At 41.6% G+C, this 16,988-nt stretch overlaps 1 protein-coding gene across 1 annotated transcript; it reads left to right on the top strand.

The window, feature by feature from the left end:
- The first annotated feature begins 512 nt into the window (after window positions 1–512).
- On the top strand, window positions 513–4,254 carry LOC129101401 (beta-1,3-galactosyl-O-glycosyl-glycoprotein beta-1,6-N-acetylglucosaminyltransferase 4-like). Its single transcript, XM_054611207.1, has 3 exons — window positions 513–625; window positions 734–804; window positions 1,079–4,254. Exon 3 carries the CDS (start codon window positions 1,080–1,082, stop codon window positions 2,361–2,363), a length of 1,284 nt encoding a protein of 427 aa, XP_054467182.1. The 5' UTR covers window positions 513–625; window positions 734–804; window position 1,079; the 3' UTR covers window positions 2,364–4,254.
- Window positions 4,255–16,988: the final 12,734 nt, after the last annotated feature.

Raw genomic sequence — 16,988 nt, 5'->3', positions numbered from 1 at the left:
AGAGAGTCTGGGACTTCTCTGTCTGGAGTGGACGTTATTCACAGCAGACTATAACACGGGTCGATTATCTTGACATATTTTGACTTTATTCTCATGAAATTACGACTTTATTCTCACAATAGCAGAACTTCCTCCCTCACAACTTTATTCTCAGAGTTCATCATGATTTGGACCAGGAAATGTTTTGACCATGAGCAGGATCTTGCCGTTTAAAGTGGAAACTTTTCCCCCAAAAAAAGGAACAGTTAGTCCTTCCCTCTTGTGTGTTGACTCGGCAGAGACAATATTGGGTGAGAAAAAGTTGATCCACAGAAGAGCCAATATTTGACTCCCCCTCCTCCCCCTCCTCCGACCCCCGCCACTCCTTCCTTTTCCTCCGGCCAGCCGCTCCAGTCCGCGATGGAGCCCCGGACATAGCAGACGCTTTTCTCGGGGTGGGGTGGGCGGGTGGGGGAGATCTCGGCCGCTCGGTACTTTTTCTCCCTCGCGCCGTTAATCATTCACCCTAATAAAGGTAACGTTACCGGATGTACAGGGAGGGCTTCTGGGGGAGATATTAATAACGCTAATGTGCCATCATCATGTGATTCCCTCCAGGAGTAGGACGCTTTACTCCGGCTGTCCGGTGGGTAACGCAGGCGCTGCCTTTTCACAGCAACGCAACGTGTCCGTGTTTGTTTTGGTTTTCCCCCTCACACTTACTGTTATTTTCTTTCTTCTTCTTCTATTCCAGGTCCTCTTGCGGAACTGCGGGAGAAGTTTGCATGGCACGAGAGCCGCTCAAAGACAACTTTAGAGAGCAAGGTAACTTGGAAAAGAAGCAGCTTCTACAAAACATGTCGTTGCACAAATATCAGATTTAAGGAGCTGCATGTAGATTGAGGTAGATTATTTAATTAAAAGGGTAATAAAGTTCCAGTGCTGTGTCCTATCAATCCTAAATGATCCACTGCCTTGTAGATAACTGCTCAAAGAATGTCTAACAAAAAATGGAAAGTTAACTTATACTATTATAGTTTCGTAATCGCCTGAATGCTTATTTTCCTTTTTTTTTTTAAAAATCCCTTTATGTTTCCAGAATGAAAATAAGATGTGCCCACTACACACATAGATTGAGAGACAGGTGCTTCCTGATTTCTCTGTCTCTGCTGGCGGTCTGTCTGCTCAAGCTGGTCCACGTCAAGGTGACGGTGAGGGACGGCGTCTACATCGAGCCCTACGGGATCGCGGCGGGCCTCTCCGGAACCCACAAGCATAGGAACGACGTCAACTGCACCGGCGTCTACGAGCTGGACCCCGTGGAGATAGGAAAGGCCCTCGCGATCAGACGGAAGGTCATCGGCGACGTGGACGACGACAGCACGGTGACCTTGACCTCGGACTGTCAGACGTTCATCAGAACGAGGGGTTACGATGGGGTCCCGGTGTCAGAGGCGGAGCGGGCCTTCCCGTTGGCTTACTCCTTGGTGGTGCACAAGAACGCGCCCATGGTGGAGCGGATCCTTCACGCCATCTACGCGCCTCACAACGTGTACTGCATCCACTACGATCAGAAGTCTTCTCCTGCGTTCATTAAGGCCGTTCAGAACCTGGCCCGGTGTGCTCCAAATGTGTTTATCGCTTCCAAATTGGAGTCGGTGGAGTACGCACACATCAGCCGGCTCAACGCCGACCTTAACTGCCTCTCCGACCTGCTGAGGTCAGAGGTCAAGTGGAAGTATGTAATCAACCTGTGCGGCCAGGACTTCCCTCTCAAGTCAAACCACGAGCTGGTCTCGGAGCTGAAGCAGCTGAACGGCAGCAACATGCTGGAGTCCAGCCGGCCCAGCCAGCTCAAGAAGCAGCGCTTTGGCTTCAGGCACGAGCTGAAGAACGTGCCTTACGAGTACCGTCGCCTTCCCGTCAAGACCACGGCGCTAAAAGACGCCCCCCCGCACGGCATCGAGATGTTCATCGGGAGCGCGTATTTCGTCCTGTCGCAGGATTTCGTCGATCACATCAGCAGCAGCCCGGTGGTGAAGGACTTTCTGGCGTGGTCCGCCGACACATACTCACCAGACGAACACTTCTGGGCCACCCTCGTCAGGGTCCCCGGGGTGCCCGGACACATTCCCAGGTCGGAGGCCGACGTCACCGATCTGAAGAGTAAGACGCGACTCGTCAAGTGGAACTATTTAGAGGGAAAACTCTACCCGGCCTGCACGGGTACACACATGCGGAGCGTTTGCATCTACGGAGCGGCCGAGCTCCGCTGGCTCCTCAACTACGGTCACTGGTTCGCCAACAAATTTGACCCCAAAGTAGACCCGATCCTGATTAAGTGTTTGGAGGAGAAGCTGATGGAGAAACGAAAGTACGTGTAAACATGAAACTGAAAGGGAAGAGGAAAGGAGCAGAGAGTGGTTCCAGTATTTCTTAAGTTGTTAAGCAAAGGTGCAGAATGACATCAAAGAACATCTACGCAATCGTTGTACTACAGCACAATTTTTGAGATGCAGGCACTTTACTTTTTGTTGTCATTTTTATTAGCCTCTACTACCTATTCAGCCCAGTTGCCAGGAAAACATGTTGGCATAGTACGTTTGTGCAAAACACGGATAAGATGGAATGTCTACGTTTTTGAGTTCCGTCTGAGCAAGTGTAAGGGTGTATATGGAGCAACCGCAAACGTAAGACTTGCAACAAAAGTAAACGTTGAATTGATGCTTCCTACGTAACCTTACGTAAGAAGGGCCAATGAGGGCGGTTAGTATTTAATACGCTGGTTGCTTGTTATGTTTGTTACGTTGTTGTGTTATTAATTGAACAAAGACTGTGATCTCTGTTTAACCTTCCTAGTGCTGCCATTAACGACACGTTTTTCAAATCGATTAACCCACTATTTTACCGTTTAGCCGATTAATCAAAATTATAAATTTTCCTTCATTGAAAATTTGCAGCACAAAACAAATCCCTAAAATCTTAAATAAAGATATTGTAATAGAGTATTAAAATATGTCCCCCATATTCTTACAGTAAAATTAGACGTTTGTAATCAAAAATTTGACAGACTCTAGCATTTTTCAACAAGGCAGCATATAACGTCATAACACGCCGGCTCTAGTCAGTAGCCCTCATAAAGATGAAGCGCATCCGCTCTCCCTCCATGCCACTGCGCACAGAGCTCCCCCTACTGGCGCTCAGAACACTTATTCAGAAGAATTTCTAAAGTAGCAAGCAGATGAATTCATGGCTTAATGAGTATATTTAGCAGCTCTGAGGACAAAAGATTTTTAAAAAGACATGCATTGATTTGAAGTATTAATCTTCACGCATTGTCTGAATTGATACGCCGACTAACCACGGCCTAAGCCTTGACCAAATAGTCTTATTGACTTAACCTAACCAACCAATTCACAACGTCAATAACAAGGCGTTGTGCGTTTCTGCAGGCACGAAACCAGGCTGATATATGAGGTATTTACGAAAATATATTTTTGGTCCAGAAACATTGTTATTCAGCGTATCCCGTGGTTTTCAGAAAACGTATTATCATTTTTCCTGAGGACTGGGCTGCTATTTTCATTTTGCGAAAACACTAAACACTTCTCTGAGGGCTTTTCAATACTTTTCATTTAAAGATTTCTCCAGCCAACACATGATGAGGTCGTACAACGTGCATTGCTTTAGTCTACCTAACTCTATATTGAGAGGCATCGTCTGAATAATTCTTCAAAAGGAGTTCTTTAACTTTTATTCAAACGGTAGATTTGATTTATATTTCTATATATCAATTAATTGACTTTTAAATGGATTCTCTTTTCAATGTGATACTGCTAATGGATTCAAACTGTCTCTCCACCTCCTCTAGATGACCATACCTAAGGGCCTTTCCACATTATTTCATTCATTCTAATCGTTGTCAGTGTGTAACTTTCACCGATCGCACGTGGCATTTATTCAGTAAAAAGTGCCTTTGTGGAAAAGAAGGTTATTTGAATGAATACCATCCTAAACACAAGCTGCTACTTGATATCACATCCGACTACAGTGTCTGTGTTGTTCTTGAATATGATTCCAGAGACTACTCTTATATTGAGAGTAGAAAATACCAAAGACTCATGCTGTTCTTATGTATTCTGCTAATGAAATGCTCCGCTGTGTTATTTTTTGTCATGAAGATAGCAACTGATACGAACTAAGTTTAGATCAATGTTGAAAGGTTGTGATTTCTGATGGTTTATGTTTTCCTGAATAAAAGTATGGTGCTTCTTACGAGCAGTTTGGCTTTCAGTTGTGGTCTCAGGTTCCTGACCGAGCTCTGGCTTATTAATGACTGACGTGACGGTCGGATCGCGGTCCCCAATTTTCTGGAGTTACACCACAGGCACTTCATTTGTAGCAAACTAAGGTCTTTAAAAGGTGCTTTATACGGGATTCAGAGCATTAATATAGCAGCAAACAACTACTATCTATGTAGCGCCCACCCTTCGGTTCAGCACTGTTAGCCCTGTCAGCACTGTTACCATCGTTTGCACTGTTAGCTTCTAGCCGCCAACTCAGCCAGCTCCATGTTTAGAGCCGTGTGGAGGCAATAGATATGCTCTGGATTTTCAGCAACTTCAATGAGCACAATTACTTTATGGCAAAATTATATTGACAGTATTTTTGCATTAATGTATTGAAATACCATGATCTGATTAGTCAGAAACAGACATTCCTGTGTGGTTATTTCACACACTGGTGTTTCTGTTATTGTGTCCACTGCCTGCATGGATTTTTATCCACAAATATTCAAAAGGCTTTGCAAAGGTTTTATGAGGTAGGAAATGTGTTTGTTGTTGTTTAGGCATGCAGAATGAAAACCCAGCAGGGTACATTTAATTTATTTAATGGGACTAGTTTAATGGGCTCTTCTTAGCCATGCAGATGTAAGTCATTGTGTTTTTCATTCTGATCCAATGGTTCTAACTGCACCACGCCCTAAGTGCATCTAACTGTAAAGAGTGGTGTTTTAATTCGCTCTCTGGCTGGGCCCGCACTTGGCTCCCGGTACTGATGACTAAACAGGACTGACGCATGTGGATGTAAATGAAATGAGGAATCGAAATGATGAAATGGGAGCTTGCGAGCAGCCATGACTCAGAGTGCAGAAGCACCGACTCCCATTCCTCAGTCTGTTTGAATAAACTAGAGAGGAAGAACGCTGGCCCTCCTGGATCTCACCTGGCACGGACCACCGCATTAACAAGCTCGCAAAGCTCTTAAGAAAATTCAAACACAAAAGCCGGAGAAGAGGAAGGACAGAGTGGCCTCTTGTTACTCTTCACTACTTTTACAGAGATGGAGGACATGATTCCAAGGGGGAAAAGGGGGATGGCTTTTGACGTCTCATGTTCAAATTCTCAGGTGAATGGCTCCTTCGAGATTCCTCTTATCACAACTTTTTTTAATTTTTTATATATACTGCAGCTCTTTTTTTAATTCACTGCATTCAAGTCAGTGTTGATGAGCCAGCGCTCAGACAGGCTGAAATGGGATCAGGTCGTTGTTTATACAAAGGTAATACAGCACAAAGGATGAGGCGCTGCAGTGTAGTAACAGCAGCAGGTGGTGGTTGCGTAGCAGCAGCTCATGTTTCTGTCTACAGGTAAACACTTCAGGTCTTTAATGCGCTGCGATCTTTCACAGGAGGATTTTAAAGGACACAATAGGTAGAGGTGTCAAATGGCTCTTCAGCTCACTTGATTATGATGGAAATGTGTGTGCACTTTAACCTTTAAACGGTGGCCTTCAGCGTTTATGATCAGAGCTTGCCATTTAGTTCTTTTTTTTACTCTGTGCTTTTGTAGAAGTGCTGGGGATCTCAGTAACTGTAAGAGAAACGAGATGTCCCATTTAGATACAACATCTTTGTAGATCTCGGTAGAAAACTGTTGCATTTCAGCCAGGTATCAGTGCAAACGCTGACGGGGAGCCCGCTCTCCTACAAATGACTTTCCTGTACGGTGATACCTGCAAAACATGCACTGTCATGGATTATGTTTGTTTTGGACACAGAAAGAGGCTTTCATTTCATATGCCTACAAATGGAACTTGTGAGCTCGTGGTTACGACATGGGAAGTCGTGTAGACTATATGCTTGGCGTTCAAGCCATGACAACATTACTGTTGGCATCTAGAGGCCACAGAGGCTAACGATTAACAAGTTAGCTAGTGGGTAACATAATGCAGGGGCATTAGAAAAGATGAGGCAGTTGGGAATATCAACATCAACTCTGACTTATCAAATCACAGAGAAAAACTCAAAAAATGAAAAATTAACTTTTATCAGCTCCCCCAGGTTGACCCCACGAACCCATTTGGAGGCAGCAATGGTTCAGTCCACACAGGGACGAAGGTTGTTCAATGCAGGACTTTCACCCAGGAGACCACTCTTCATGTCCCGTGTGACACCAAACGTCATCGTTGGCTCATGTTAATTAACTTCCGTAACTTAAATTTGTTTTTGTTTTGTTTTGTTTGTGGAAACTGTGACCGTAATCCAGGAGAAAGTATGCTTCCCTAACCACCCAACCAAACCTCTGACTGGCGAGGTGCCTTGATGTGGTGTGATTGCACAATGTCTTGTTAAAGTGTTGCAGTTTCCCCTCCAAGCTTTAGTCTTGTGTCCTTGTAAATAAAAAATGGGGTCACAGGTAGCAGAGACCGTCAAAGGGCCACTCCACCGATTTTTATGCATCAAGATCGCTTAACTAGTCATGAGTACTACTCAGCTTGTGAAAACTGTTATGCAACGTTTTCTGAGGCTCTGGTGGAGCTTTTGTTAAGTCCACCAAAGAAACCCTCATCATGTCAGCATGATGTCACGTCCATAGAAACCAGAAACAAATAACAATTGGTTGTAAAGTTTGAAACAAAGAAAGCATTGAGTGTCTAATGAAAAAACGATACCAAGTTGGCTTCATGGAACCACTGGAGTACTCCTTTAACTCACCACAAAGTGTACCCTGTTTAGTAAGGAGCTTTTTAACTGAACATGGTCGAGAAGCTTTAAAGTGCTAAAAAAAAAAAGTAATCAATTACAATTGACCCTTCGCTTATCCCCACCCCCGCTTCTACTCCGTCTAGCTGTCAGAGCTGCCATAGAGCCCATACTGTTACTAACTGCGCTCCCTAAAGAGATATTATCTCATTTTTGGGAAAACGAAAATAGCGCTTTCAGAAAGAAGCAGACAGAAGGATCTATGATATGTGTTTGAAGGATATATCTAGGATGTCAAACTGACTCAAACAGGTTAAAAACATAAAGATAGAAGCTAAGAATACAGATCACAGTGTAAAAGTGAACCACCAAATCACCTGGTGATCGAGACGGAAGACAATGAAATTAAGGAACAACACTGTTCCTGTAAAACTGGGTAGGTCTTTATTCACATTAAAAAGCAGCATGTGAAGAGGTTCAGTTTACCTTCAGTAGTTAGCGTCGCAAAGAAGCGCTAACAGCAGTTATGGCCAGTTATAGTATGCTAACGTATTCTGCTACTGCTAGCTCCACAGGATTTTACGTAGAAACGGAATGTTTTAACAACCTGTATCTCTTTCCAACTTTTCCCAGGTAACGAGTATCACTGTTACACAACGTTTAACCACGACTAGCTCCAACTCCATTAGACCATCCTGAATAAGAAGAAAATCTGAAACGATGGCATAAAAGTCTAGCAGAGCAGAGCCAGTTAGTTGTCTGAAGCCTGATTGGGGTAAAGTCCTCCAAGTAAGATTGTGTTACATTATAAAGAGCTCTAGCCCAGCTGCTTTTGATCTTCTGGTGAGATCGACTCACTGATAATTGGCATATTTTATATATTTCCACAAATTTTCTGTAATGAAAAAGTCGTGACCTACTATTCATAGTTAGTGAGCAGCATGGGGCTCATGGGTTGCAAGTCAAATGTAGGTATCATGTGAGTGGACACAGAGTGGCTATAGTAAGCCAGTGGCCTCACAGTCTGCCCCACCTCTTCTATATTGCCCTGCTGCTCACAATAAACCCAATTCATGGCCCTCTCCGCGGAGCACAGGGGTTGCAGGGGACAGGTGAAATTTGAATACGAAACCTGCGCCCCCCTCCTACATGTCCGTCTATCTGCAGGTCCACAATGAACAATAAGCATCATTCTTTCTCTCGGGTCTGGTATTTTGGACAGGGTCCAACCTTCTTTTCCCCCTGGCTCATTAAGACCTCTTTCCCAAAAGAGGTGCTGTGTCATCTCCCAAGTCTGTGAATTTATGATTCCGTTTCAGCAAAAAGTCTTGGCTGGTCCTTCATACCCACTGGACATTCTTAATTAATTTGGGATTTGTTTTGTAGAGATTTTTTTTGGCTTCAGAAATACAAGACATCAACACCACATCTTTTCCCCCCACTTGGAAGTAATTACATTATGGCTCACTGTTCCCAAGATTGTTTGTTATGCAAAGATGAAATCATTGGCCACATGCCCGTTGGACTTTAGCCAGATGGCTGGCTGATACGGACAGTACGGTCAAGCACATATCCAACAGGATATTGAATCAACTTTCCTTTTCAGTCCGTCCAATCTGGCATTTTGCCCTGTGAGTTTTTTTCTTCTCATCTCTAGGCTCGATGTGGCGTGCGTCTCAAACCTCAGCAGCTCCCACGTCCAGCTCTTCCACTCCCAGCAGCCCCACTATCAGAGCTTACTCACCGCCTAGCCTGATAGAGAACTCTGGCTCCACTGTTGCTCTGAATTCCTATTGCAGATCACTGATAGGTTAAAAAAAAAAGAATTCCTTTAGTAACTACAACTAGACTCAAAGCAGCTGGTTATTGCCTCCATTTTTCCCTATACTAAATGTGTGTAAACTTCAAACTCATTCTCGTTCTCAACTCGCTCCACATACGGACCCCTTGGCGTCATTTAGGGATTAGTCAACTAAACGTCTTGGTTAGGTGTTGCAAAGGATCAAGGAGCATTCCAGATATCTGGACCTGCCGGGGTGCAACAGCATAGGTGTATTAAGAGAACTGGATGAGCGTTTTGGAGGTGGCACCCCATTTGTTCCTGTGAAAGTTGCTCAGTGGCGTGTGAAGCAAAAAAAAGTTTGACATCCGAGTATAAAATTGCGCGGATCTTCCGGTGATCTTCCTAATACAGTTGGGCAGATAGAGCAAGCGCACAAGCTGTTTCCCTTTAACCCCGCCTCCCAACACCGTTGTCGTTATCATTTACAAGAGCAGATTAAGTAAAATAAATCCGGATTCAGCTGTAGGTGCATTTTACAGTTTTTAGGACCTCGCGATTTAAATAAGGGTCGTTCAAGAGTTCGTACTGGGAAGTTGAAAGTAAAGAGGTGTGGAAACGGACTGTTAAGTGAGCACATGTTGACAACATCAACAAGCAGGAATAAGGACAACTACTTCAAGACATAATTTCAGTTAGCAACTCATGTAGTCCAATCCAAGCAAATGAGAAAATAAATTATTGTGAAATCCATCATGATAAAATTCTCCTGCCTTTTACCAGTTTTATTTTGTACTGACAGCTGGACCAAGGTGATTAATATAATGAACTCTAGGCCAATAAAAAATATATATGTTACATACTGTTTTGTAAAACTTAAAAGTACAAGGGGGTTGTGTGTGTATTTCAATGGGCATGCCTTATAAAAATTACATTATACTTGTGGGTATAAAGAGTGTGTTCCTGGAGTGCACAGAGCTCGACCTTCACGGTGGTCGGACCCAATCAGGGGCCTCTTGGTTGCGTATCCAAATACAGACTGTCACCAGTCCCGCCCAGTTCCTGCGGCGAACGACGCCTCGTGCCCACGACGGCCCACGGATCACCTCCGGGGCGAACAACCCGTCTTTGTTCCTGTGGAGTAAAGCAGGACCCAGACTGCAGGATCAAGAATCCAGCGATGTATGTGTGTGTGTGTGTGTGTGTGTGTGTGGTGGGGGGTGGGGTGGGGTGGGGGGTTTGGGAAGGCGGTAAAGAAATCCACCCTTTCTAACTGCGAATGTACGGTCAGAGGTTAGAAGTGTTTATTTGAGATAAGGCACTCATCAGAAACCAACCAACAGACCTGAATGTGAAAAGTGGCAGAGTGTCTCGTTGGCTTTATGACTCTGGAGATATGGTGTGTGGGCCAAGTCCTTGGACTCACTTGCTCTCTGGCTGCATTTGCTACAGGGACATACTTGCAGCATTATGCAAGCAGAATGTGTTCCCAGGAAGCCGCTTGTTATCTCAGCCTGACTTCTTCCTCTTTTGCCTTTCTGTACCCACCTCAATGCAAATATCTGCCTAATCACACATCCAGAGCAAACAAATCAGCATGTGAGATAAGATATGAGCGTGGGTTTCAGACAACTGTTTGAGGGTTGTCTTTTACATCTGCCACCCCCCTGCTCATTTGACCATATTGTTTCATTTTTTCTTTGGGTGATATTGGCCCCGCTGCAGAAAACGCAGCGTGCAGACGTTGAGAAAAGGGCGCAATCATCTCACACTCTGGATTTGCAGTGGCCAAACCGTTTCTTTCACTCGCGGCAAAAGCCGCTTGCTTGTTGCTCAATCGTCCCAACAGATACAGCCGTGGTGTGTTCATTAGCATGAAAAGCCAGCTTTATAACTGATGGCCGATGGAAAAACTCTCTCTGGGCTCAGAGCATAATGGAGGCCTTGTCTGTGCAGACAGCCGGCGGTTCCAACCAACACCTCACTACATGAGGTAGCTGCCTGGAATAACAGAGAGGGCTGTATGTGATAACTTTCCTCACACACTCCTCGCTCTGCTGCTGAGCAGTAAGCGTCCTATTGGATACAAATGACATGCTTTCCTAGAAAAAAAGATTGATTGATTTAATGATGAGATAAAAAACTGATAAAACAATCAAATATTTATTCTTGACATTAAGAAAAGTCAATTTTAAGCTTTACTGATTTGATAAAATTCAATCACATGGCCACCTTCCTCATTTAAGATTTGGAGACGCTCAGGCAAAAACTTCTCATGCACTTTTCGTCCCCATATCATGTTTTATTTCAGACAAGTTGGGGGGGAGAAATGTCCAAAGCACACATTTAGGTGTTTAATTTACTTAAACATAACATTTAAAAAAACTTGTAATACAAAAAAAGAATAAATTGAATTCAAGTAATCAACTGGAGAGGTTTCATGGTGATATCTGTTTTTCTTATTTCCTTTACCCCATTCACTTGTAGGGCCTTCAAAATGAATGTAATTTTACAGAACATATCTCTAAAGGCTGTTTAATTATTATTCTTTCAATTCAGTATCTATATTCTGAAGGTTTTTTTTTTTTTTTACAAAAGTTTGTTCATATACCATTCATAGCCTGATTTATACAACATTTTATCCCTAAAAACATGGAGAAAATTATTATTTTGTATGGCTGTTGACAGTATTTTCTGATTTATGGAGTGATGCAAATAGATATCTATAATTCCCTCTGTAAAAACCTTTGACTCTAGTATGTCAACAAAGTGAAACAGACTGACTGAGGAAACACAGCTACTGGCTAAACGTACTGTTTGTTATGGAGAGGAACCTGACCAGGGAGCAGCTTAAGGTCCAACCATGGTGATGTCCATAAACTCAGCTGATAACTCACCTGCTGGGCTGTCTGTCTGAACTAGTCCACATACAGGACGTCTCACTGTCAGCTGTCTGTCTGAACTAGTCACCATACAGGAGGTCTCACTGTATACTATGTGTGTATAATTGTGTGATCTGTTTTGCTACTTAATTAAAAGTACAGAAGTATTATGAGCACTATGTATTAAAGTATAAAATATGCTATCATGTTATATTGTTAATATTATATTGTTAGAGGACTATTGTTCATTTTTTAACATACAAGTAGCAATTTAATGTTGTAGTTGATCCATTGAGAACTAATTTGAGCAGTTTATTACACTGTTGGATAGCATTAAACGATGCATCCTTTTAAATGTTGTATAATAAATCTGACCATGTAAAGTAACTAGTAACTAAAGCTCTCAAACACATGCAGTGCAGGAGAGGTGAAGGGCGGAAGTAAAAAAAGTGTCATTAAATTGAATTACTTATCACAATTACATTACATTACATTACAGTCATTTAGCAGACGCTTTTATCCAAAGCGACTTACAATAAGTGTATTCAACATAGGTATTCAAGAGAACTACTAGTCAAGTTCATTACAAAACACATATGTTTTTTAAAGCTACTAAGAGGATATTTTTTTTTTTTTTTATTTTGGCGGTCCATGTAGACAGAATCAGGTTCTCTTCAGTCCTGGTTCAGTTACCATGGCGCCCCAGCCCCTCCAGCACACCCAGCAGTACGGCCTGGTTCTCTAGCAGTGTGCGGCTGCATGGTCCCTATATCCATCTTGATTCAATTTAAGATAATTATCATTAATTTCACATAGAATAAGAAATACATCCTCTTGCATGTATGAGTATACATCACCGTTGGTGGCCTGTGATTGGCTGATTCAGAGCGAGGTAGGACATTTTGGATGGACATGATTGTAGTCTTTAGTCTACAACACTTATGAGTGTCACTGCAGGCAGCAATTACAGATCACATTAAGGCTTTGCAAAAAAGTTCATTTTAACTTTGGACCACATTCAGGAGTACCACTCCCACATAGTGCTCCACCAGGTGTCGGTCCTCAACCTCCCGTCCACCAATGATCCACCCAACACTTGCAGGGTCATCTGAAAACTTCAGCCGAGGCAGGATTCAGAGTTAGGGTTCTGTAAATCACCTATTCTCAACCACGGGGCCTAAAATCATAGCGATTCACACAAAGCATAATTTAAATGAGCAGTTATGTTTTAATATCACCATACCTGATGGGAAACATCCTCAGTAAAGACAAACGGTCCCTCGGATGCAGTGACATAAAATCGTTCATTTTTTGAAATGCATCTTTTTAAACTTTACTTCTAGACTTTGAAATGTAATGGTGATTTTGTATTGTTGCATGATGCTTTTTGTATGTCTCTTTGGTGTTTTAAAAAAACATAATCAGATTTCTACCACACGCTCACACATGCTTTATATTTCTGTCATATGATTTCCAGTTATTATGGTGAAACAGAGTCAAGAAATACAAAAGGCTCACATCCAGATGAACAATGCCACTGTGTCCTTAAGAAACCATGTTCATTTTAAGCATTTGTTTTTGGGAAACACTGGCACAGGACCAGCTGATTGTTTCCTGCTGCTGGTTGTTGTGGAAGCACCAGCAGAATAAAGTTTGGGTGGACAGTGCCTCCTGCTGGGACCAGAGACGCTCACATTACAGACACGTTAACTACAAAACAATCTCACATTAAAGTGTGGAAGTTACGTCGTTGTGTTTGGAGTCAAAAGTTATTACACAACAGGGAAACATGCACGCCATTAGACCAAGTTTCTCTTTCATTTAGTGCAAAACGTTTTAACACTGTTAAAACAATTACAGCCTTTGCCCTGAAATATAATGCGTTCCAGTTAGACGAGGTTGAGGTCAGTTCCTCCACCAAAAAACTGGTAAATCCATTTCTTTATGGAGCAAGGCTTTGTGTGTGATGTTCAAACTAGAAAAGTACAAAAACAAAGTTCAGAGAGCATTATTGTCAATAAAATATCACTGTTTGTTGGGATTAAGTAGCGAAAAGGAAGTCCATACTCACAAAAAGCCTGTTTTTTGAAGTGACCTTACCTGTGTTTGTACAGCGTCAGTTTGTGCTGCTTTGTGCAACTATTTGTATAATTTAGGGGAGACACTACAGGTGAATACGGTAAAAAAATAAAATAATGTAGTAATAGATATCACCATGAAACTTCCCCAGATCTTTAATTACATCAAGACAATTACTTTTTGTATCACAAGTTATCTGACAATCTCTCAACTGTTTAAATATGCAAATGAGGCATTAGCTTGTTAAATATGTGCTAATAGCATTCATTTCTGAACATTGGATAAAGCCAGGTTCAAAACTCTTGTTTCATTATGTTGAGACATAAAAGTCAAAGTTTTTACAGAGGGAATTTGGGATATCTCTTTGTATCACTTCATAAATCTGAAAATACTACCAACAGTCTTTAAAACAAACATTAACATTTAGGAAAGTCTGAGAAAAAAAACCTCATATAGAGAATACAGCCTTTAAAGATATGTTTTGTGAAATTACATACATTTTGAAGACACTACAGGTGAATAGGGTAAAAAAAAAACCTAATAGATATCATTATGAATCTTCCCTAGTTGATTATTGACATTAAGACAATTATGTTTGTTATTTCAAGTTTGAAATGTTGTGTTTAAATATGCAAATGAGGCATTCACTTATGGTAAGTTTTGGTGAATTTAGGAGAAATCTACCGACAAAGTAGTAAAATAAACACCTATATGTGTATTTTGGATGTTTTCTGTCCACTAGTCTGAACGGGACTGACCAAGATTGAGTCTTTCCTTTTAGGGGGACTGAAGGGTACCTGCAGCTTTGTCCGGAGTCTGGGGCCCCTTTGCCCTGCGGCTCCGGTCCTCCTCTTCCTAAGGCGCCCTATTTAGTCAGTCCTGTCCTCATGCATCCATATATACATATTGCAATCAGAAATATTCAACCCCCCAAAGATTTCAAGGATTTATCAATTAAAGTTTTTTCAAAGAGCAAGATTCTGCTTCAGATGACTTCTTTATGAGTTGAGTGATACATAAAATCAACACAGAAAATGCATGATGTAGTATTTGTGTGTAACAGTATATTTTGTTAAGATAGCCATGTCACAATTATTCAACCCCTATATAATATTGTTGTTTTTAAAGCTGTCTGAGTTGAAACATAATGAAGCCTTTAGGAACTCTATAATGATCCTTCATTTGCTTTCGCTGTGATGCATATATAAACCCCACCCATGAAGGTATTCAAGGTGAGCTGCAAACATGGGAAAGACAAAGGAGCTTCCACAAAAGCTGAGAGAGGAGATTATTTCATCACACCTGAAGGGCCTTGGGTATAAGAAGATTTCCAAAAAATGTAATATTCCAAGAGACACCATTGGAGCATTATAAGGAAGTTTAAAACTTATGGAACAGCTGCAAACCTGCCTGGCCATGGAAGAAAGCCCAACATTTCATCAAGGGCCCTTCAGAACAACTAAGAGAAACCCCTGTGTGACTGCAAGACACCTACAGGATGACCTGATGAAGGCCGGTACTAGTGCTTCAGCGGCAACTATAAGATGTGCACTGAATAAACAAGGACTTCATGGCTGGATTCCAAGACGCACTCCACTCTTGACCACAAGGAACATCAAAAGTCGACTAGAATATGCCAGGAGGAATTTGGATAAGACTACAGAGTTTTGGGAGATAGTTCTATGGACTGATGAAACCAAACTGGAACTGTTTGGACATATGGACCAGCAGTATGTCTGGCGTGCGAAAGCCAGGCTTATGACCAGAAGAATACCATCCCCACGGTCAAGCATGGAGGTGGGTCATTGATGATGTGGGGCTGTATTTCTGCGGCAGGAACTGGCAATCTTGATCGTGTACCTGGCATCATGGATTCCCAGAAATACCAGGCCATTTTAAAGAGGAAGGTGATGCCTTCTGTTGGCAAATTAAACCTTGGTGATCATTGGACTTTCCAGCAAGACAATGATCCCAAGCCCACCTCCAAGTCAACCTAAGCTAGGTTGAGAAAAATATCCTGGAACGTCCTGGAGTGGCCTTCTCAGTCACCAGATTTAAATCCGATTGAAAATCTTTGGTGGGATTTAAAGAAGGCAGTTGCAGCACGGAAGCCATCAAACATCACTGAGCTAGAGGCTTTTGCACATGAAGAATGGGCAAAGATTCCGATAGAGAGGTGTAAGAAGCTTACCGAAAACGTTTGTTAGAAGTAATAAAAGCTAAAGGATGCACCACAAAGTACTGAAGCTGGGGGTTGAATAGTACTGCACATGCACATGTGTTAAAAGAGTTACATTTTTCATTTGAACTTCAAAGTTAAGTCAACTTCTGTTGTCAAAATAACTCAGATATGTATCAATAAATATTTTTTGTTGTTTAATGAGGTTTTTTATCATTTATTGTCATTATCTTTCATCCACATCACTATAATGTCTTTTGAGGTGAGGGGGTTGAATATTTCTGATTGCAACTGTATATATATAGTAATACTTGAACTAGAGTAAAATATTATATGCAGAACACTCTTCCATCGCCTCAAACAAACAGTAGTAAGTTATCGTCATTAAAAGAGAATTTTAGCCAATAAGAACAGTTTCAGGGTACTCAGAGGTCAAACAAAAATGGCAGAAACCAGTTTTCTTTGTCAATGATCATTGATGTCAGATTAGAAGGAGATGAGAGTCCTTTGATCAGTGAGGAACAGGAAATTATGAAAGGCTTGAATGCTTATTTCAGTACATTTCACTTAATAGATCTGTTTACCAGGGTACAAACGACATCACTGCATTTGTTAAATCTAACTTTGTACTATTTAATGGCCCCTAAATACATTTAGATTTCATGAACAAAACACATCACAAGCTTATGAATTAGGACGCATTGTTACAGATTGAACTTCCCAACAGTATTTAAATAGCTCAAATTAGCTCAATTTCCACCAATATTATAAAAAATGATACTTACATGTTTACACATTAGTAATACAAGAGCAAATCTGCTGCATCATCAGTACTTACTTTTCAGAGTACATCCTAATGATGTTTTTGTACTCTACTTGTAAAATAATAATTTGGTTTAAAATCAAAAGAAGTCTAATCAACATGGAAATGCTTTATGATTGTACTGCAGTCTCTTTAATTCTTAATGGGAGTTCTTAAAGTCCCACTGGACTCTGTCATAAATTAATTTGACAATCTTTATGACAGCATCTCACCTGTATTCAGTATATTCAGTATCTGCTTGACTCTATACAATGTATACAGAGAATGAAATATTAAACTCT

The sequence above is a fragment of the Anoplopoma fimbria genome, chromosome 13 (assembly GCF_027596085.1).
Source record: "Anoplopoma fimbria isolate UVic2021 breed Golden Eagle Sablefish chromosome 13, Afim_UVic_2022, whole genome shotgun sequence".
Taxonomy (NCBI): Eukaryota; Metazoa; Chordata; class Actinopteri; order Perciformes; family Anoplopomatidae; genus Anoplopoma; species Anoplopoma fimbria.
Note: the sequence above shows the minus strand (reverse complement) of the source record. Positions and strands in the feature narration are given on the sequence as shown.